The 22,230-nt window shown below is 39.5% G+C and overlaps 1 protein-coding gene across 2 annotated transcripts in view; it reads right to left on the bottom strand.

The window, feature by feature from the left end:
* nhsl2 (NHS-like 2) overlaps positions 1-22,230 on the bottom strand; it is a 120,359-nt gene that overhangs the window by 67,978 nt on the left and 30,151 nt on the right. The window contains exon 1 of one of the 2 annotated variants that reach the window (XM_017310488.1): positions 3,922-4,390. The exons of the other annotated variant lie outside the window; for it this stretch is intronic. Coding sequence (XP_017165977.1) covers positions 3,922-4,000 — 79 coding nt within the window. The 5' untranslated portion in view covers positions 4,001-4,390. Of the gene's footprint in view, positions 1-3,921; positions 4,391-22,230 lie in introns of those variants that run through there. 2 annotated transcript variants of the gene reach the window in all.

The following is a 22,230-nucleotide window of genomic DNA, read 5'->3' as shown; positions in this document are numbered from 1 at the left end:
TGGACCATTTCCTAATTCTTGGTCCACATAAACGCCATCATCATCATCATCATCATCATCATCATCATCATCTCCATGTACACAACCCTTTCTCCCATCCTCCCGCCTTTGCTGCAGGAGGCTGAATATGACATCATCTATCCATTCGAAAATATCTGAATGAAGAGGTTCAGCTTGAGCTTCTATGGAACATCATCCCTGCTAAAAATATTTTAGGTATGATTAAGTACAGAAACTATCGGGTTTTGTGTGTGTGTGTGTGTGTGTGTGTGTGTGTGTGTGTGTGTGTGTGTGTGTATTGTAAAATAAATTAATGTAAGAGAAAAGTGTGACAGATATATGAGGAAAATCACGTTCTACATTGATAATCTCATCACTAGCATTGCTAACTCAGAGTAATCCTCACTTCCTGCAGACTCCAGTTCACAATAGAATTGAGCATAGCAATTGCAGAATTGTGTTAACAGTGGCAACATAAAGACTAATACTTGCACACATTTGTAATGGAAACGATGCTACTGTCATGTTGCTTATGCAATGTTAAGATGCAGGTAAACCTTATCAATCTTTTAATTTTAAAAGCTGGAGGAGTAAAATAAAACTTATTTTTATCAGCATCTCTTACAAACGGTCCAAACTGTAAGTGCACTTCAATAAAATGTTTTGCGCAGTGATGACTGTAGTGAAATGTTATCCAGATCGCCTGAGGTTGCTTCATGATTTGGTTGGCGGCTCTGATGACTAATTTAGTAAGAAATATGACACTATAGCCACTGGAGACACAAAACAAGGAAGATGGTTCATTTGCATATTTAATAAAGTGCAGAAATTCCACAATATACTTTTGTGGTGTATTGAGCTGAACAATATACCACAAAAGTATCAATTATTGTATAATTTATAATTTATTGTGATACATTTCATATAATGAGATTATATTTATTGTTGTTACGGTAAATTCCACTTAATGATGTTTAAAATGCCCCTAAACTGTCTGTATTGAGATTATTTAAAAAAAATTTTTTTAACTATTTTCTCCATTCAATCAAAGAATCAATAAATTAAAAAATATAATTAAAAGTAAGTTCTGTGTACAATTTAGTGATGCAAATTTCTTTTTTTATAAAACTGGTGTCCTATGGAAACGTGTTACAAATGGGAATGTTTTTCAGTAGCACTATGTGTGCTTGTGGGGCTTTGATTGCTGAACCATACAGTCAGAGCCAGAGTAATAAATAGTTTGTATTGTTACTTTTATTTTCACAGCAGTACCACAAAACATCATGATAAAACTTTTAGAGTTTAATCAGCTCCCATCCCTACATGATCACATTATGTCAGTGCAATAATAACCTTGCTAGGACATTTTGGTATGAAGTACTTGTTGGCTAATACACTCCACGTGTCACCAGTTAATACTTTACATGTCAAAGCAATTTTCAGCCTGACACAGACTAACAGCTCCAGAGATGCTGAAGGTCACAGAGCGCATTGGGACCAAACATGACAAAGACAAATGTGGATTTCTCTCAGCTCACATCGCCACTGCAGGATTCGCCAGTAATATTGCTACATTGTGGTATTCTGACGCTACGTGGGTTCGGGTTGCAAAAGCCAAAAACTAAAGAGTGATTTAAACTTAAACCAAAGAGCTTCAAACTGGCTGGTGAAACGAGGTTAAAAGGACTATGGTTAAAAGTTATTCCTTCATCAAAAACACACCTGGAGTGTTGCCTTGATTCTTTCACACATGTTTGAGAAATCCTTTTAATCTCCAGTGGCAACCAGTCAGCTGTGCAAAACGCCTGGGTGGAGCTAGCTCCGCCTTTGAGCTGCAGTTTCCAAGCTTCTGCCTCACAGAGCACTCCTCCCCTGTGACTCCTTCAGACTAGCCAGCAGCAATTAGCAAACACCTGGTGGAACTCTGAGGAGCTCCATATATTATATGAGCTCCTTCTCAGTGAAATGTTGGTAAAAATGTTGTTAAGGAGTTAATAGAGGAGCCATGTTGAGATGACTTCCTGAAGGCGGAGTATCAGAAAGAAGCAGGAGCTTCTTAAAGAGACAGAGGCCCAATTTCAAGGCGTTAAATCAGAAAGCAAAATTTCTTTTAAGTCACATTTGATATAAGTAGTATTACTATAACAACACAGTATAATGATTGTGCTATAAAATGGCACTATGTGCCTAGAAAACACATGATACTGGCCCTTCAAAAGAACCTAAATTATTTCCAGCAGCATCTGACAGAGACACTTCATCCAAATCCCATTTTACAGCAACGCTGTCAAGGTTATTGCCACAAGACAAGAGAATTACTTTATGCCCATAAAAACCACTTCTTTTTCAGCATGGCAGGTATTTTTAAGCGTGTATCACACACAAGTTGTCGGGAAGCTCTTCCCCTGAAAAACAAGAGGTGTCATTTTTCCGCCGAGTCCGAAATCCTCTGATTTATGAAAAGTAAAAAAAGGAAAAATAAAACCTCAGATTCGCCTCTTGTCCTCCGCTCTGTCGTCGGCACGGCACTAAATCATGCAGCCGCATTTGTACCGCAGCACTGAGTGACGGTGATGTGGTTGTTTCCTGCTGTCTGAGGCGAGCAAATGAGCTTCAGATGCTGATTAGAGCCAAGGTCAAACGGATGGGCGGCTGTCAGTTTGGGTTAAAGCTTGCATACATTCTGCACGAATGTTCTACGATAGGGGACCATGCTTAGTTTTGGGAGGAAACGGGGAGTAAATTGATGCATTTCTTTTATTGCAATACCTTCCTTCTCTTAGTCCTTCAACATGTCTGACCTTCCAGATCTCCCAAAAAATGTTTTATCTGGCATTTTTCCTCTCGGAGGAACCCCTCGGCTTTAGAGATAATTAAAGAGCTTGCCGGTGATGCTGTCCAGCCGTGAACGATGGGCAATCTCACACAGTGTGTGTACGTACTCATCCGTACACACACTCAAGCATGGACGACGCTGCAAGATGTGGCAGTGCATCGAAGAATGTGTGAAGCCTTAGGACTCACAACCCACAGAGAGAGAGAGAGCTTTGCAGTAATAGTGAATCGGAAGCGTATCAATTACACACTCTCACACACCGTTTCACAGTCTGGTCACACGCCAAGAAGAAAACGACCAATTGACCTACTTCACTCAAAACCTGGCAACCAAGACGAAGTGAAACCCGCATGCCAGAGGCAGGTGAGTGGCAAATGGACGGGGTTAGCGTCCTTCACAACGAAAACAGTGGAATTGTGGAAACAATGGATGAAGCAACAGTGAGCTGGACGGCTAAAACAAGAAGCCGAAAAGCTGCACGAGTCTGGGAAATGAAACGGACTTTATAGACAGAGAGGCGACAAAATCAAGAGACGGATGCATTTAGAAATCGTCTTGATGGAGAAGTGCCGATTCCACATGCAGATGCAGAATGAATGGAGGCTTCCCAGTGCGAGTGCATGAATGGAGGGAGGGATCCACAATGGGAAAATGCTGAACTGGGAGGAACAGCGGACCGTGAGAAGCTTCATAATCCATAATGATGAGGGATTGATTATTTGCTCTGAGGCTGGAAAACGGCAAAGATGCTCAGGCGACATCTGGGTGTAAATTAAGACTTGATGAAGGGGAAGAATGGGCAGAAGTAGGAAACGGGAGGGAAAGAAAACGACATGTGTGAAGCTGTACGGTGGGAAAGAGGGACACAAAAGGAGGAATTTAAGTGTAAGTTTGAATAAATGAGTGACGAGGGTTAGGAATAACATTAAGAGAGGGATGGATACGAAGTGTAATTACACAGAATTACGGCAATCACAAAAATGGGAATGCATGGATGTGAGATGCATGCCAAGGGAGAAATGTGACGCCGACAGCAAATTATTGCACAAAAATTTATTTTTATAAAAGCACAAGCTTTAAAGTACCTGTTGCAGATTTGGGTCTGTGTCTTCCTTTGGGCCGTCTTTGGGAATTGCCCATACTATTCTTCCTGTCCCAGAACATCACCGCTTCATGCCACCGCCACACACACACACACTGACTGACAGACAGACAGATGGACAGAGAGGCTCTGTGGTCCGAAAGACGAGCCCGGGTCGAGCCGCCGTGTGACTGAGGAGGACGACGGAAAGAGTCACAGCATCGCAAGAGATCTCAGAGTGTGTGACTGCGCGCGATCTGTGATGAGTGTGTGAGCCCGGCGGGTGATTGCAGATGAGCTATGTGCGCGTGTGTGTGTGTGTGAGAGAGAGAGCTTGGATGCTACGTGAGCTGTTGACAAAGCGGGCTGCATGCCGGTGAGAGCGTGAAAGGTTGAGTGTGTGTGAGGGGGCAAGAGGGATTGTGCTGGAGGAGATGCTCTGACGGTTGCAGGTGAACATGGGAAAATGTCTGTGTGTGTGTGTGTGAGAGAGAGAGAGAGAGAAAGAGAGAGAGAGAGAGATAGGGGGGGAAAGGAAGCATGTGAGTTGAGTTGATTAGCTTCCAGCCAGTCGAATTCAGCCTCTGCTGTTCAATTCATAAAGAGAAAAGGGTGAAATCAGCCAATCAGGAGCAAGGGACTGTGAGAAGGAGAGACGGGCAGTAGAGTGAGAAATGGGGAAAAAACTGGTAGAAAAGAGGAAACTAAAAGTGCTGAGGCTGAGATGCGATTGGACGAGGAATAATGCTTGCATATAGTGCTGTGGAGAATGATTGATGTCTTCAGTTTGGCTTGTTTGTATCACAGTGATTTCTTTCAGATCATTGAACAAATGATCACTCATACTGATTGCCTACATTTCTCGTGACAGATTACTTCATTTTCCACAATCTGAATGAATTCTAGCAAGTCTGATTGGGTGTCCTCGCAATTGGTGGCAACGACTGTTGGGTGCCGCACGCAAAAACCGTTCCATGTGAACGCCTGGAGCAGTTTGCTGTGCAACACCGAGTACACGGTCGTAAAAACCGACCTTGGCACAAATGTCCGCCAAGGTTGGTACGCGATGATCTCCATGGAGTAAAGTATGGCAGAGTACGCGGGGTTCCTCAACAGGAAGCTCGTCACTCGTTTCTTGAAGACATTTCGCCTCTCATCCAAATGGCTTCTTCAGTTCTGAACTTGAGTTACAATAAAAGTTATTGTCTTGAAGTTCCCCTCATGTTGGATGTCCTGTATGTTGTCAACACCAAAGAACAATTGCTTTTCATCCGCACAGAAAAACTGTTTGCATGTGGATGAACGATGCAGCTTGAGCTAAAAAATTCAATCTGAAGTTAACCTGACTTTCCCACCCCGCAGTTTGACACAACCTCACACACACATTGCAGAGAGAGACTCTGGAAGTCATGTCCATTTGGCAGGAGCAGACCGTAAAGAGCACTGGAGGCCATTCTTGTTCCTGGTGCCTCTTTCTTTGAGTTCACTTTAATGATTGCATAACCCATTCTGGAGTCTGGCTTCCGTAGTCATCCCTTTTTGGAAAGTATTTTTAGCTTTTTCTGTCAGTTTTTCCATTTTATGCATTTCTTTTTTTCTTCATCTAAACTGAGGTCTGTAAAATAGGTCCAAATTTTATTTGTTCTAGTTGTATGTTTAAATACTTGGTCTACACTGGAACATAGCACAGTAGAGCCACGTATTGATGTATTGCAATAAGAACAGGCTGCAGCCTTTCTATGCCTCTTCTCTCTGCCTCGTCGCACATCCTAATAAACAGCTGTTACAAAAAAGAAGAAAAGGTGCTGAATGAACACAATTATCACCTAATTGAAAAGAACATTGCACATTTAGGCTTAGTGCTGAAAACACAGAGAAAATGCCTGGCTTGTGTTCAAGCTGCTTGTTCCAGTTTGAAAAGACGTCAAAGTATTTGCTGATCAAGGCAGAAGAAGATTGACTGCAGCTAAAATGCTGAATGTTTGCTTGGAATTGTGATTAACGTCTAAACGACGAGCTGCAAATACTGAGCAACATGCATGTCTGGTTTGATAGCATGCACCCACTCACAACTGGTTTGTTCACATTCATTTAGTGCTTGGATCAACAATCGGGAAATGAAAGCACGGCACAAAAACAATGACTTCCGTCTGCTCTTCTAAAGAAAAGAAAATAAAGGATTTTTTTTTTTTACAATCTCTTCTGGATATGGCCTTCGCAGCAGGAGACTAAGCAAATAAATACCTTCATGGACCATCTCTCCTCAGCAGACACACTTTTGCAGCTTTTATTTTCACTTTAATAGCATCATTATTGCTCCTTTCAAGACTGGAAACATTTGGGTTTTGAGAGGCTGACGTCTTCAACGGGCTTTGGATGTTTGTTTTTCTTTTTTTATGTAGGGCAAAAGACCGATTCAGAAGCATAATGCTACATTGGATAAAACAGTTTTTAATAGTTGTCTGATATTTATTTATGCCTTTAAACCTTTTGTATTTGGACTAAATTGGGATTTACAAAACTATGTCAACTTACTTAAGGCCAGAAGAAGAAGAGACATTTATTGCCTTAGTATTTAGTAGAACTGCATTTTAAACTGCATGACTTGGCTCAAATGTCTGAGTCATTTTTAACAGAGTTCTCACAAAAGCTTGCTAAAATTTCACATATTATCTGCATATTAGAAAGTGCCATCTTTGTCAGGTATAAGCATCTAAAGTATTGAGACTAAAGCAGAGGAATGAATATTACACTGCGGTTTAGTGATAACTTTGTGCACAATTATTGCATTCCAAACATTTCTTTGGGTATGCAGCTCCTTTAAGCTACAGTTTATGTAAATATCTGGTTTCAGATGTACATAATGTTAAAGAAATTGTTTTATAAATGTAACTTTTACTGACTTAGTCATGTTAGTTCTTTACTGCTGAACTGGCCAATTCCCGTACATGAAACAAACCATCCCTCTAATTTATACTCATGATTGTTTAATATAAAATCCCTCTCCTGAGTATCAAAAATATATTTTACTGATGTAATCAGTCAAAGACAAAAAAACAGCAATGCTAGACTTGGCTGGTACAACATAAAAACATAAAGAACATATGCTAACTGCTACAGCCAGACGTAGTTGCTAAAATGACAGCTAAAAGAAACAGCAAAAAAAGTGAAAACATTTGCATAATTTATTTATAAAAGAGCAAAATGGAAAAGGTTTTGTGGTATTTAGGGTGTTGGTGGAGTTTGTTCTTGTTAAAACAGAGAAATTTAATCAAAAAAGACTCTGGGTTAGCATTACGTTGCTAGCTCGTTAGCATCACGTCAAATTTCTAAGACAGTTAATCTGCTATCGTGTGGTGTTAGCTTCAACGAAGCAGATTTTGTAGCCCTAAAACTCTACCGCTTAATAAAGTGTCACAAACTCAGAACCTTTTTTTCTAGCAGGTTTTGCTAGAATTTTTGTTTTTTTTCTGATATTAGCACACTCCCAAAACCAAAGTTGGACAAATTTAAACTACTTTCATTACCCACCAAGGTATTCCAATGTACCAGAACAAGAAAACCTGACAGATTCCCAAAAGATGGACAAAGTATTCTGTTTCATAACAGAATACTTTTATAAAAGTAAAAGTATTTTATTTTTATGAAAGTAATTAATGAGTTCTTCCTTCAATAATTGCAATGTTGAAACTCTAAAGTAGGATTCAGTACCAGATGAGAAATAGTCTGAAAAGTGAATGTGAGGTACAGACGGTGCCGCAGACACATTGAGGTTGCTTTCGCCGCTTTCCTCACGGCTCTTTTTAGAGAGGTGGACGGGCGCCGTCGCCCTGGAAATCTTCATTTCTTTTTGTTTGCAGCTAATATTCTGTGGCATACGCGATACATATTTGCTAAGTGAAATCTGCTGGGATTCCCTATTACAAATATCCTGAAACCATCACTAATCCAGGTTTATCCGTGGGCCTCCCACAGAGATTGCTTTTAGTTTTCGCTCATACTTGATCCTGCTGCTTATGTAACGGCTCCAAGGCCCAGAGGGGGGAACAGGCTGCCTTTAAAAGCCAAGCTGCTTGCTTTCTTGCTGATTTGCAGTTTTGCCAGATATATATATATATATATATATTGATTTTTTTTAAGAATCTCTCGTTAAGTCGACAGCATTGATTTTACACGTTCTGCCACATCTCTTTATGTCTCTTCACTATTTTCGGTTCGGCCGCGTGCCGACAGATCCTTTTTAGCTTGTTTTTCTAGTTGCTACTTCTCTGTCTGAATCCATTTGATCAGTTTCTGATTTCCTCCGTCTGTCCCAGAAAAGCCAGCGCAGGTGAGACAGTGTTACTTTCCTCCTTGTTTCCTCTCTTTCCTCATGTCCCAGTCACAAAGCGGAGCAGGTTTCACATCCAGCTTCGGCTTCAGTTTTGAGAGAAACCCCTGACTTTGTTTCTCCGTCCACTGTGCGAATCTCAACCCCGGCTCTCGTAATATTTGCCGTCCGCTGATCTTGCTCTTGCAACAGTCTTGACCAAACACAAAGACAATGCAGAGCCAAACCTTTTCAGAATGTTTTCCAGAAGATCAAAGCCAGGTTCTTTTTTCAACCGTATTCAAGCTTTATTTACCTCTGCTTTGGTCTGTTCAAAGCAAAGAAACAATATACCTGTTTGTCCAGTTCCATGAAACCAAAGTAGGGTGGAATAATTCGATTGGTTTTGCTTTCAGCTCCACAGAACTTGTGTCCTCGATATGAAAAATTGCAAGCAAACCAGTATGAAGGACAAAAAGTGAAAATTATATTACTAAGTTGCTGATTGAAAAGGAGCGTAAGCACGTATGTATGCGACTAAAAGTCTTCCCTTTGCAAAATATGATACAACTAAGAATGCTGTCATCCAGACGACCAATGGGCTCAACCGAGAATTCAGTGTTCCCTACTCAGTAACTTTGTCGATACATTTAGAGTAGTTTTAGAGCCGTGCCGTTTGACTCTATGAAAGTCACAAAACTATCCGCTTTCTGGAGATTTTCAGAGATTCTTAGTCAGCAGATGTTGTCGTTTCCGTCCCAATGACACCCAGACGATCCGTTGCAGCGCCTACCACACAGGCTTTTTGACTCAAACCTACAAAGTTGTTTCTTAATACACATTTTTACCAAGTAATTCCAAATGTACATTGAAATTTATTGCAATTTATCTTTTTGTTTGCTAAATTATACATCCTCCAACTAGGAAAGGGTGCAGACCAATTCACCCCATGCACCACATGAGTTTAAAACTCACCCATATTTCAGAGTGATCTGTCCAGTCAGACAGACACTGGGAAAAAAAAAAGCAAATCTCAATATGTGTCAGTTTTTAAAGAGTTGTAACAGTCCTGAATTGCTCTGTCTTTGTGAATCAGGGAAAATGTGCACTGACTTGCAGCAATGTGTGAACACAGGGGGGTCACACAGTCTGTTTCTGCAGCAATGAAACCCCTATTTGCTGAAACAGTGACTGCTAAACCAAACACAGACATCTTTAAATAAGCACACATCAGCAAAACTGGCACGAAATGAGTAAATAAATCAATTTTATTGTTTTTTTATGGATTTCTGCGCCTGCTGGAAGTTACATTTTTATCCATCCGCACCTTGCCACCCCAATAAAATCTGGCCATATATGTTATGCTTTCTTTATTAAAATTACACATTTTATTCAGATAGCCCCCAGAAAACCCATAATATTCTAAAAAAAAAAAAAGTTTATAGTTCAAGCGGTGTGGTATGAGGATGCCTGAAGGTAGCGTTGTTAGCGTAGCACATCAACGTTAGCGTAGCGTGTCGCTGTGGGATTCACCATGAAACTAAGATGAAAACGAACAAATGAAGATGCTTATAATGGATGTGTCTTCACCATCAATGGTTTTGCATTTGCTCTTTAAAAAAAACATATAAAACTGAATGCTTGCGTACTTACTGTGGTAAATGTTAGAGAAACACACAGTAGCTAGGTTAAAAGCCCTTAAGCCATGTTAGTGCCTAGTTTGTTGTTTTTTTACCCATCAAATGCATATTGCTTCAGGTATTTTTCTGTTTGTTTTTTTTAAATGTGTGCAACTCATAATAATGACAAAATACAAGGTTTAGTTTTTTTTTTTTTTACAGAAATGTCAACTCTTCACAAAGTATTTCTATGTCCAGCTCAAAAGTAGCGCCACAAATCTGCCTAAAATTTACAGCGCACTTGTGGAATCCCACCGATTTAGGGTTCAAATTCAAAACGACACGATTCCCGCGAAACAACAAATCTTCAAAATACAGTCGGCAATCAGCCGAATCGTCTTCACTGCAACCAGGAAACCCAACAACCTTTTGCCCTGGTTAAAACGAAACCGTAAGGAAATGCTTACAGAGGACAATAAAGCTGCGGAAAACCAACAAAACCAGCTTATCTCCCAAGCGAGCAAGTCGTCACAGCTTCACTGTTCAGACACGGCGAGATTCCAAATGCATGTATTGGCTGTGTAATAAATGCAAATGAATAAGCAGAGGTACAGTACCGTGCAGTGGTTCAAACAGCAGGTGTAAGCTGAAGTTTTATTAGTGATGACTGAATCAAGTCGACTCCCTCTGGCTGCAAGAGAGCGTGAGACAAAAAGCGAGCCGAGCGAGAAGGAGAAGGAAGAGGGAGGAGTGGATAAACTCGTGGGCAGAGAAACAAACACACAGAAAGAGAGAAACAACTTTGATGGAGCAGAAAAACTTAGAGCACTAAATACCCGCGAGGGATGAAAGAGGGGGGGAAACATGAAAAAAAAAAAAAGCATGAGTAGTGAGGCGAATTGGTAAAAAAAGAGCAGACGCACATATACACACGAATTCAGGACCACTCTGACTGAGCAGACATCTGGACCATAGTGGATTATGGGTAATTAACTGCTCTTTAATGATCCCTACAGAGTGGAGAATCCAATAGGAAAAGCAGATTTTCATCCAGCAAGGTTTGTGCCAGAGGAAAAACTAACATTGCGATGTGAGCCACTAAATGTCATTAAAGATTTATTCATCTTCAGACAACCACATTGTTCGGAGCATCTCTTGTTGTTTTTGGTGTGTTTTTCTTGAGTAAAGTTTCATTCTACCTACTGTGAGGAACTTAAACAAGGAAGAATAAAAATGTTTTAACCAAAAATGCATCAGACAGAAACACCTACAGTTTATGTTTAAGTGAGACTTCTTGTTATTCGCAAACTTTGCTTTAACATTTTTTTTGTTTGTTTTTTGTTTTCGTCTGCTTTTTTATACCGGCTCAATGTGCAATCAGTTTTAAGCTAGCATGTTGCAGAGCTGCTAATTAGCATTTGTAGCATGCTAATGAACCAAACAATAACCGATCCATCCATCCATCCATCTTCTTGACACCCTTGTCCTTCAGTGGGGTCAGGAGGGTTGCTGGTGCCCATCTCCAGCTAACGTTCCGGGCGAGAGACGGGGTTCACCCTGGACAGGTCCCAAACAATAACCACTTTTCTGAATTCCTTTCCAATGGGTTGTTATATTCAACAACAACAAAAACAACATTGTTTTGCTAACGCTAGCTTAGCCACAAACATAAGGTGTTGAGTTACTTTGCTGGATTACTGAAAATCATAAACTTAATGTCACAGACATACCAGACCAGAAACATGCCAGCTGGTTTAACTGGCATTTCTAAATGGACCCTGAGGCGTTAGTGTACATAAACATGTCTCGGCTGTTTGGCTCTTTTTCACCATATTGTTCCGATATCGGTTCAATGGCTCACTCCAAACAAGGTGCTGGGGAAGAGAATTGTCACCTCCAGCCTTAATCTTGTATTAATCCCTACATGTAATCGTATTTGAAGTAACTCCTTCTCATCTGCGTGTCTATGTGCTTCTTTGACAGTCGCTATGCTCTACAGGAAGACTAATAATCTGCTAATCCGCCAACCATTGCAGAGCCAGATTTCTGTTTGGAGTTTGATAAGAAAATGTAGGTGGATGTAAAACATTGGTCAAAATTAAGCATGCAAAAAAAAAGGTATTTTTCTTAAAAGATTACGCAGCTAATGATGAAACCATCAGAAGTAATCCAGTTTGACAGAGTGGTCTTTAGTAAGCTACACTATTAAACTCCTTACTCTTGATGAAAATGCTTTAAATATAAACGTAAGGTCTGTTCATGAGACACTTTTGCAAAACAATTATACTTAAAAATATGGAAGAAATTTGATGTTTCCCTGATCATGTTCCACCCAGGAAAAATTGACCATGTCTTCTACCACAGACAGCTTTGGTAGTGGCAGTGTTGTGTTGTAGAGTAGTGGTGCTCAAAACGTCGGTCCTGGAGGTCCGGCATCCTGCATGTTTTAGTTCTCTCCCTGATGGTAGTAACAACCTTTTCAGAAGGTCAATGTTCTTCTTATGGCTTCTGATGAGCCGTTATTTAATCCAGGTGCGTTAAACCAGGGAGAGAACTAAAACATGCAGGATGCCAGACCTCCAGGACCGACTTTTTGGGCACCCCTGTTGTAGGGTATCAATCACTACAAGGAGGTAATGTCAATAAAGAGTCATTTCGTGAAGAGATTCTGCAACCAGTGGCAATCAAATATCTCTAGAGTTGGGAACAAAACTCTGTAATACGAGATAAATTACCTTTACTTGTAAAGAGAACCTGACTACACTCAGACATTCACACACCTTTACATGCTGACAGTGATGAGCTACTGGATTGTAGCTACAGCTGCAGTAGGTCTGACAGAAGTGAGGCTTCTTACCACCAGCAGCAGGCAAGGCGAGGGAAGTGTCTTACAAACCGGTAACCTACTGGTTGCAGGATGGACTCCAACCACCATCGCCCTAAGATAGCAGTATTCACCCGTAACAAGAAGAACTTATCAAAGACTACCTCCAAAAACAGGGAGTTGAAAGAATAAAACGGTCTGGTCAAAGTCCTGACTTCGACCCTGTTGAACACTTGGAGGGTCGGCCACATTGACTGGGTGCCATCGCATCCCACTGCACTGTGTGACCAAACTGGTGACCAGGAAGAGGAAGTACTGGGCTACAGTGGCCGTGTGCAGTTCTCCCAGGGCCCAGCCTCTGAAATGAATCAATCGTTGCATTTCCACTATGTTTTTGTTTCTTCAAACTTTAATCATCCGATCCAATAAACAACAAGAGTTTACAGCAGACCAGCAGGATTAGCTGTTTGGCACCGGCAGAGGAGATTCAGCACATTTTTAATGGCCGCAGTCCACATAATCAACTCTCCTGCACTATCCACAAATCAAATTTCTTCACAAATCTTTAAAGGGAAATAAACAGCTTTTACCATCGGCGGGAGATTTATTGCCAAGAAGCATTGTTATGACAAAGAAATGATCAACCAGGCACAAATCTTCTTACTTTTTTCTGCTCAGAGTGGCTGAACCAAAAGAAAATTTGCACTCTGCAATAAATCACAGAAAAATGCAACTACTCCCTCAGCAATGAAACAGTTGAGATTGAGGCATCGGAGCAATTCACAGCATTGCATATGACCACAAAATTAAATTATTTACATGGCAGAAAGAAAGGAAGAAGAAGAAAATGGATTTAGATGTCTTATAATGATGATAAATTTTGTTTTAAATAAACAGTTTTTCACCAAACTGTTCTAACAAATGTGATTTTTTTCTTTTTTTTCCCACAGAAATGATATCCACTTAGAGTCAAACATTTGGTACTACTGGTGAGTAAATAACAGCTCAGCTAAACTAAATGCTTTACTTTTTCCAAATATTGCAGTAAAAGCTGTGTAAAAAGATTGTCAATAATCATTGGCACATACCTTTTCTAACTTCCACCTACATTTTTATCTATTTTTTTAATACCTGGTTTACATTTGCCACGGGCCCCTAAAGTCCTTTTGTTTCATTTTCTCGACTACACTCACTTAATTTCCAAAGAACATGATAAGACACTGTAAAATTCACCACATCTAGCAAAAAGATTGAAAACAGGAGCAGAAATGAGATGTTAGGATAGGTTGACAGTTTGAAAGAAACAAACACAGTGGTATGATGTAAACTCCCAGCATTTCCACTGTTGCCTTCAGCTGTTCACACACTGGGAGCAACACTGATGCAACAACTGAACATAACATAGGAGAGATGTTTTTTTTATATACATTCACATTGTGTTAGGCAGGATCAGATTTGAAGCACCGCTGATGTGAATCCCACAGCTCCAAGCTCTCAGTTTAAATAACAAACCCTCACCGTCTGCAGTGCCCAGCAGTTTCCCAATAGGAAATGTCCGTTCTTGCTGTCCGACCCCTGATTTATTCAACTCTTTACAATCAATTTTCAAATCCTCTCAGGGTATTATAATAGCTTGAGTCATTAGATCTCCCAATATTAAAATGTATTCTTTGGGTGTTTTCATCTAGTCAATTCTAAGCTATTATAAGCCTTTTTATTAAGATGGTAGCTTTAAGTTTGAGATCTTGGATGTATGAGACTCTTATTTTGAAGTAAGAAAGGAAGTAGTTCTTGACTGTTGTGTGGCGTGCAGCAGAAAAAACAAATACAGTTATTTAGAATCTGTAGACTGTTAGGCAACAGGAGCTAGCTAACAGGAGAAAGCTAACAGGAGTTAGGTACCATTAGCTAGCTAACAGGAGTTAGGTACCATGAGCTAGCTAACAGGAGCMAGGTAACATGAGWTAGCTAACAGGAGCCAGGTAACATGAGCTAGCTAACAGGAGCTAGGTAACATGAGVTAGCTAACAGGAGCVAGGTAACATGAGCTAGCTAACAGGAGCCAGGTAACATGAGCTAGCTAACAGCAGCTAGATAACATGAGATAGGTAACATGAGCTAGATAACATGAGCTAGCTAACATGAGCTAGGTAACAGGAGCTAGCTAACATGAGCTAGGTAACATGAGCTACATAACAGCAGTTAGCTAACAAGAGCAAGGTACAGGAGCAAGGTAGCAGGAGCTAGCCAATAGCAGCTAGGTGTGTGTAGCAGAGTGCTAGTTGTACCTATCTTCCTTGGATAAAGCTTCTTTGCCCAGATGGCTCAAAAAACTTTTACTCAGCTTTTCTAAAAAAAACAACCAATTTCAGCTGGAAATACTTCAGCTCTCGCTCTCATCTTTCTATTAGCTGATGATTGCTAACTTTCTTTATAGCCTTGACAGCAAAAATGCCCCAGATCATTTTTCTTCATTTTCATTGAGAATTGAACGGAAATAAGTCAAGATGTATTTTTAGTTCAAATATCCCGTGATGTTTCATGGACAGAACATAATACAGAACTACTTCAGCTTGCTAACGCCTATGAGAGTTTTCTCAGGATGATGTGACAGAAAGAACAAGACTTGGTGATCACATCTACTTAGCATGCTGCATGTGTCTGTAGGAAGAGCCGTATTTAGGTCATTTCAGTTCGCAGTCAGAACTTTGAACCACAAGTGTCGCCTTTTTATGTTTGGGAATATTCTGCCATCAGGCTGTTCCTGACAGCAGCACTGAAGGAGCTGCAGGAACGTCTGCTTACTGTTATCTGTGTAATGACAACAGCCTCCTGTGTTCTCCAAATCTCCACAGCCATCTGTATTTTGATCATGTCCTTGCTCATTTATGTTCAATATGCAGAAATTCTGTTTATTTTTCTGTTCATTATTGTTAGTAACATGTTCCTGTATCAGTTCATTCCTTTCTGTTTTGCAGTTGGTTCTCACTTTTTTTTTCGACGTTGGACGTAGTTCTCTTAAACTTGTGTATGTTTTTTCTCTTCTTTTATAGTTTCTTTGTGTCTTAGTTCAGCTCTCTTTGTGTTCAGCTCACAGTTTATTTTTCATTTAATCACAATTTAATAGAATTTGGAGAATTTTCCAAGATAAAGTGGGCAAATAATGTCAAGACAAAGTCTGGGATGACTTTGGGAATGACAGAGGGAAAGCTTGAGTCAAATTAAAGGAAGGTGCAATAAAGTATTAATTTAAGGGTATGCAAACTTGTAGAACCAGACTGTTTTAGTTTTTATTTTTGATTTTTCCCGCTAATAGTTTTGCTTGTTTTTAAGTTGAATATTAAAGAATAAACGGCATGTGAAAAGTGTAAAAATTTTGGAAGTGACATTTTTTTTAGGAAGAATACCTGGTATTTTTCAAGTCTTTTCAGAGTCGCTGTATCTTTAAAAATCGACTCAATCGTGCCATTTGTCTTTAAACAAATGGCACCACCATTTTTTAACCTTAGACAGTAAAAATCTCTGTACAATTTCACATTTATGCTCCAGTATAAAGAATTACTACAATAAAAAAAATATCCCATTTTGGTCCGTCAGCTGTCTTATTGTGCCGAGGGGGAGATTATTGCTCATGAGTGTTTTGGTGTTTAGTTCTGCTTTATTATGCTGTTTAATTTCATTTGCATCCCGCTGTCTCCCCCCGCAGCCTCTTAATCAAATAATAATCAGCGTTGTTAGCTGGTGTTTAAACATTTAGCTCTCCCCACCCCCAAGGCAAAACAACAACGTAAATAAATCAGGAAACTGCCTAAATTTGTTCCAAGATGCTTCGAGGCCAAATCTGTGGCAGCGTCACGCAGTACGCAAAAGAAAAATGTACCACATGAATACTTCATATTGAGTACTGTACCACTTATTATTTAAACCCGAGACATTTCCACGGAGCAAAGTCTAACATTTTTACTGGAAAGACATGAAAAACAAAACAAACAAAAAAAACGTCACGTCTGCCGTCCATATTTCATCAAAACGGTAATCTATAAATTAATGAAGGTGTAGAAACAGAGTATGTTTCATTTCATAGAAGCATTTGCACAAAGAATGCAAGTAATTTTACAAACAGATAATTCTTACATTTCATGCTACAGAAACAATCTTTGCTGGCTCTTACTGGAATATTCAGACACAAAACCTGAAGTAAGTAAACTTTATTCCCAGAAAATTCAGGCACTAAATTACCTTCTGAATCAGATAAGATAGTCTGTGTTTTACATTTTACCCCAAGTCCTAAAAGCTCCTCCATAATAAACAGAAAAGTAATTAGTTTATCGGCTGTAGAAGCTTTAAAACCAGCGTTATGTTGTGAGCAAAACGTTGAGCGAACTGTTTTTATGGACGACAGTTTAAAAGAACAACAAACTGCCTCAGCGCTGCCGGGCCCGGCGAAGCCTTGGCCCGGAGGAGCCGTCCTGCAACAACATGATGTCATTATGATCAGATGCTCTACAGCTGCAGGCGCTGGCTGGTGACACGGCCACAGATGTGTGCGAGTGGCGTGGGAAAACGCATCACATTTGGCATGACCCAATCGTCCCTTCAGCTGTGGTCCGAACAGGAAACACGAAAACACTCAGAGTCCAAACAGGGACATTTTGAGAGAATGGGTGTGTGTGTACGGCTACAAATTAGGACACTTTATTACAAAACAAAGTTCTCCATGTAGAAATGTTAATTTTATGTCTACTTCCATTTCTTTTTACTTCCTAAATAGAAAGTTTTTCAATTATTTTGCAAAAGATATATTTTTAAAATGTGCATTTTAGAAGTGGAAAGGGCCTGGATGAAGTCTTCATTCTGTATTTACACTTTTCCTGGTTTCACTGGTGAGCTGAGACATTTAACTGTGACTAAAACACAGAAATGGATTAAACCTGTTTTTCAAATTAAAATATTCCCAAATCCTCACATCCTCTGTCAGCTCTTAGGAAAAACTTCCAAGAGCTCAGCGGGTTTTTTTTGTTACAACCGAAGAAATATTTTCCTAAGAATACTTGAATACAAGCTCACTACCTTTAATAAATGAAGTACATAAATATATTCAGGAAAGACTGTGCACTGATTGTTCCTCTGAGGTAATCCCTGATCGTTTAATCTCTCCACACATTACAGATCTCAGAGGGGGTTTGCAGTGTATGCACTAAATATTAATATCCTGTTTAATATTAGCATTCCGGCTGAGAACCTGCTATGTCTCAATCTCAAACTCTTCAGGCACTTGGAGTTTGGTTTGATCTGCTGCTCACTTTGCCAACCCGGCTCTGTTCTCATACATTCCTCCGGACCAGAGAAAATCAGCTGAATCCCCGGAGAGCAGATAACCCAATACCGCTGGACGCACAGTGGCAGTAACCAGGGACAACATGTGCTAAACTGGACCCTGGAAGCTGAAGGAGAGGGGGAAAAACAGCTCATGCATAATAGATTATTGGGGGGAACAGAGTTCAAATGTTCATGTTGTTTCAGAATTTCTCTACTAAAATGTGCTGCTAATGTATGATAAGTGTTATTATTTTTGTTTGTGTGTATTTATGTAAGACTAGGATTGTAGCTCTCAGGACAGGGCTGAAGAGTGACTTGCAAATATTTGGTCTCAAATGTTCTGTGTCGAGTGTAGAGTAACTTAGTTCAGGTTTGAAGAGTCTAGATATTGAAGTTTTTTTTATACCAGAGCAGATTAAATATCCTCAAGATAGTGAAAAATTAGGTGGATTAACCCTTTATGTGCTTAATGCCGCATTGCAGTTACCTATGAAGTAGGAAAACTTGGGACTGGGTTTGATGTCACATTAAATAGCTAACCCAGTTGGCTAGCTAGCTGCCAAGCTAACCTGACTAGCTAACCTAGTTAGATAGTTATCTAATTATCCCACCAGTTAGCTAGGATAGCTAACTATCCTAATTGGTAGGATAGTTAGTTATCTTAGCTTACTAAGATCACGCAAGATTTTACTTATCTATTTAGCTTGCTAATTGTCTTAGCTAACTAAGATAGCTACCATAGCTATCTATGGTAGCTATCTTAGATAGCTATCTAAGATAGCTACCATAGCTATCTTAGTTAGTTAAGATAGCTAACTAACTAGCCAACTTAGCTAACTATCTCAGTTAGCTTAGAGATAGTTAGCTATCTCTAACAGAGATAGTTTTTATACCAGAGGTAGCTAAATTTTTAGCTATCTCTAACTGAGATAGCTAACTGCTGAGATTACTATCTTAGCTAACTGGCAAGATAGCTATCTATCTATCCTGGTAGCTATGGTAACAAAGCTTCCCCTTGCCTTAGAATCTAAGACAATTAATAGCCAACAAAACCAATAAATTCTCATTATTTCTCTGCATCTGTCACTTGATAATACTTCAAGAATTTGCAAAATGCACATCTATAAATCAATAAAACCCCATGATACACATGTTTAAAATGGAGTTTGAACCACAACTGACATAGTAAACTACAAGCAGGCTCAGAAAAATCAGGGCTGCAAAATAACGACAAAGAAGGGAATTGATGAGCCCCAACTGAGCTTTTGTCTTGGTCCGGAAAATGACTAAGCTGATGGGAATAGAGAAAAATTATCACATCTGTTCGTGTGTGTAAGCGTAGCGGTTTCTCTCAGATAAACGTTACCACAAGTCGGAGAACTATTTTCTGCCTTGGTGGCGGTTTCCAATGGTTTAAAAAAGAGTTGGGTGAGGGATGAAACAAATCCTTAAGCTGTGAAATTGGCTCTGATTCCTTTTAGAGGCTCAGAAGCGCCGTGATGAGACACAAATCTACACTTAAATACAAAATACCTTACAGAACTCCCTAAACCCCCCTAAAAAAAAGAAAGACGATAGGGGCGTCTTAGGAAACCAGTGTGCTGTACATGACAGTGTAATTATAAGCTCAGCGTGTTACTTTTATCAGAAGCTAACCCTGCAGTCAGCACAATCACAAGACTAGCAGAGGCTTCACACAACCACAAATAAAGCTCGGTCTGACACAAAACCCGTGAAGACCAAACTACCAGAGGAATTACACATGGGGAAAAAACAAATATCCACTACCCACTAAAAAAGAAGCATTTAAATTATTTATACTCATTGCAAACTGAGCTTCAAGTGACTTAGCAGGAAGGCTTTGTGTTCTGACAATTACCAAAAAAAGACCTTTAGCATCATGAAAATGACCTTATCCTGGCAAGTATTTTCCTTAATGTTTCATCCACATTGATTATGCAGAAAACTGAAAAAAAAAGCTACAAAGAGAATGTGTCGGCAGTTCAGTTGTTAACTCTGCTGAGATTTCTCACAATAACATCAGTCCATCAGATAACTTTGTGGATAAATAGCACTAAGGAAGATTTTTTATTTTTTTAGATTTCTGCTGTGATTTCTTTAGCTCGGCACAAATTAGCTCGGCAATTTCGGCACAAATACTCTTGTATTTAATACAGGATATTAAATACAAAAGTTTCTGGATCAGACAGGTGACTGGCTGCAAAATCAAAAGTAAACACAGAAAGACTGAACTATAGGGGTGCTGTGGTGGCGCAGGGGCAAAGCACGGCCTGGCGACATTTGCTGCATGTCTTCACCCTCTCTCATAACCCTCTTTCCTGTCAAACTACTTTCAAAAAAAGGCCAATAGAGCCAAAAAAAGAACAATTCTATTATTGTAGAATCCTACAATAATAGAATTATTGTAGATTAATAATTTATTCTACAAGAACAAACTAAATCCAAAGGAACAAACATATACGGCAAGACCAGTTGAGCAATAATAGACGACAAACATAAATGACACCCAGACGCCCGAGGACAGTGATCGTTCAGCGAATGTAAATCCTGTTATATTTTCTTATCACGTCAGCCCTGGACTTATTTCACAGAAAGCTTAGGTTGCAAATTCCTCACTCAGTAGCACATATGTTGTTAAAGTCCTCCTGTGTGTGCCTTATAGCTGAACTGACGTAAAACTGAAATTAAAACTTCAATTATTTAGAGCTGTACTGGAATGAGTTCACCATCACTGGGAGCCCCCTACTGAAGGCCCTCATGCTTTAACAGAAGTATGGTTTCTACAAACATCGCTCCCTGCATTACCAGTTCATGCTTACTCCATCCTGATTGGTCCCTTTCAGTTTTATGACCGCTTCTCTGCCTTCCTGTTTGCCTATTTGTTTGTTTTTCTGACCCAAAGAGGGCAGATATTTACACTTCTGACCAGACTGAAAAGACAACACAAAACTCATTACAACCATGTTTTTTTGTTTGTTTGTTTCTTTATTGAATGCTATAATTTTTTTTTTATTATCCATCATGTGGCAATGATACAGTTATAGGTTTCAGCAAACTATTCTGAAGTAGTAAACACTGGCAGCACGTAATGGCTAACTTTGAGTTGAGCAGGCAGCAACATGTCACCAGTTGTTGGTTATTGAATGTCAATAACTGCCACAATAAAACAATAAGGAAATCACAGCAGAGCAGGTGACTTTTTATTTTGCCATCAGGATTGAACAATACACCACATTGCTTACTGTGAAGAAAAATAAGAAGGAAAGCTGTCAGAAAGACACAAAAACTCACTGAAGACTTCATTAAAGGTTCCCTCTGCAGCACACAGGTGAGTCTCTCATACACATAAAACCTGATATCTTTACACTGCGCTATTGGATTATTTGGTATTCCGATGTCAAAGCAAACGAGAAACCTCTGAAAAAAAATGAATATCCTGATTATTCCACCAAATACTGACTTCTGAACTCTTCCTGAGTTAAAACATTAATATTGTTGTTTCTAAATTGAAATGAACTTCTTTCTTTGCATTGTCTGAGGTCTGAAAGCACTGAATCATTTTTCTTTGTTTTGACTGTTTCTCATTTTCAATTTTTGCTTGGAATTTCACAGACATGTTGTCAGCAATTCATATAATAAAAGAATGAACTTCCTTTTACTCAAACATAAAAAGTAAAATCAGAGAAACTGATGATTTTAAGTGCTTTCTTAATTTTTTCCAGAGCTGTATATTGAGATGAAACTCAACCTGTTGGATTCAATACAAAAAGTATTACCTTACAATAAAAGCAAAGCAACAGTTAAATGTGTTTCAGACTATTATTGTACTGTAACATCATGTTGTGTTGCTGCCTTTAGCAGTACTCAGAAATATGGGAATTATATAGATATAACAAATCGATTACCAAACTAACTGTAGTATTGAGCTAAAACAAGCGAACAACTAGAAGGTCTGTTACAGTGGCGTTTCCTTTATCAGAAGGTTTTAAAATGAGAGAGATTTTCAGAATGCCAAGAATGAAACAGGGAAGTGCCTAATGTTATATTCCATTTTCCTGGGATTGCTACTTGGAGTGACAACAGTAGCAACGACAGCATTCCAGCAGCGTCATCGAGAGCAACACCTCTAGTAGCAACACTGGGACAGGCATAAGCTTGGCTGCCACCAATACCACTAGTGGCCTCACCCTTGCCGTTGATGAAAACAATGTCAACAGCCCT

Source organism: Poecilia reticulata, linkage group LG18 (genome assembly GCF_000633615.1).
Source record: "Poecilia reticulata strain Guanapo linkage group LG18, Guppy_female_1.0+MT, whole genome shotgun sequence".
NCBI classification, from domain to species: domain Eukaryota; kingdom Metazoa; phylum Chordata; class Actinopteri; order Cyprinodontiformes; family Poeciliidae; genus Poecilia; species Poecilia reticulata.
This window is presented reverse-complemented; position numbering and strand designations above follow the sequence as displayed.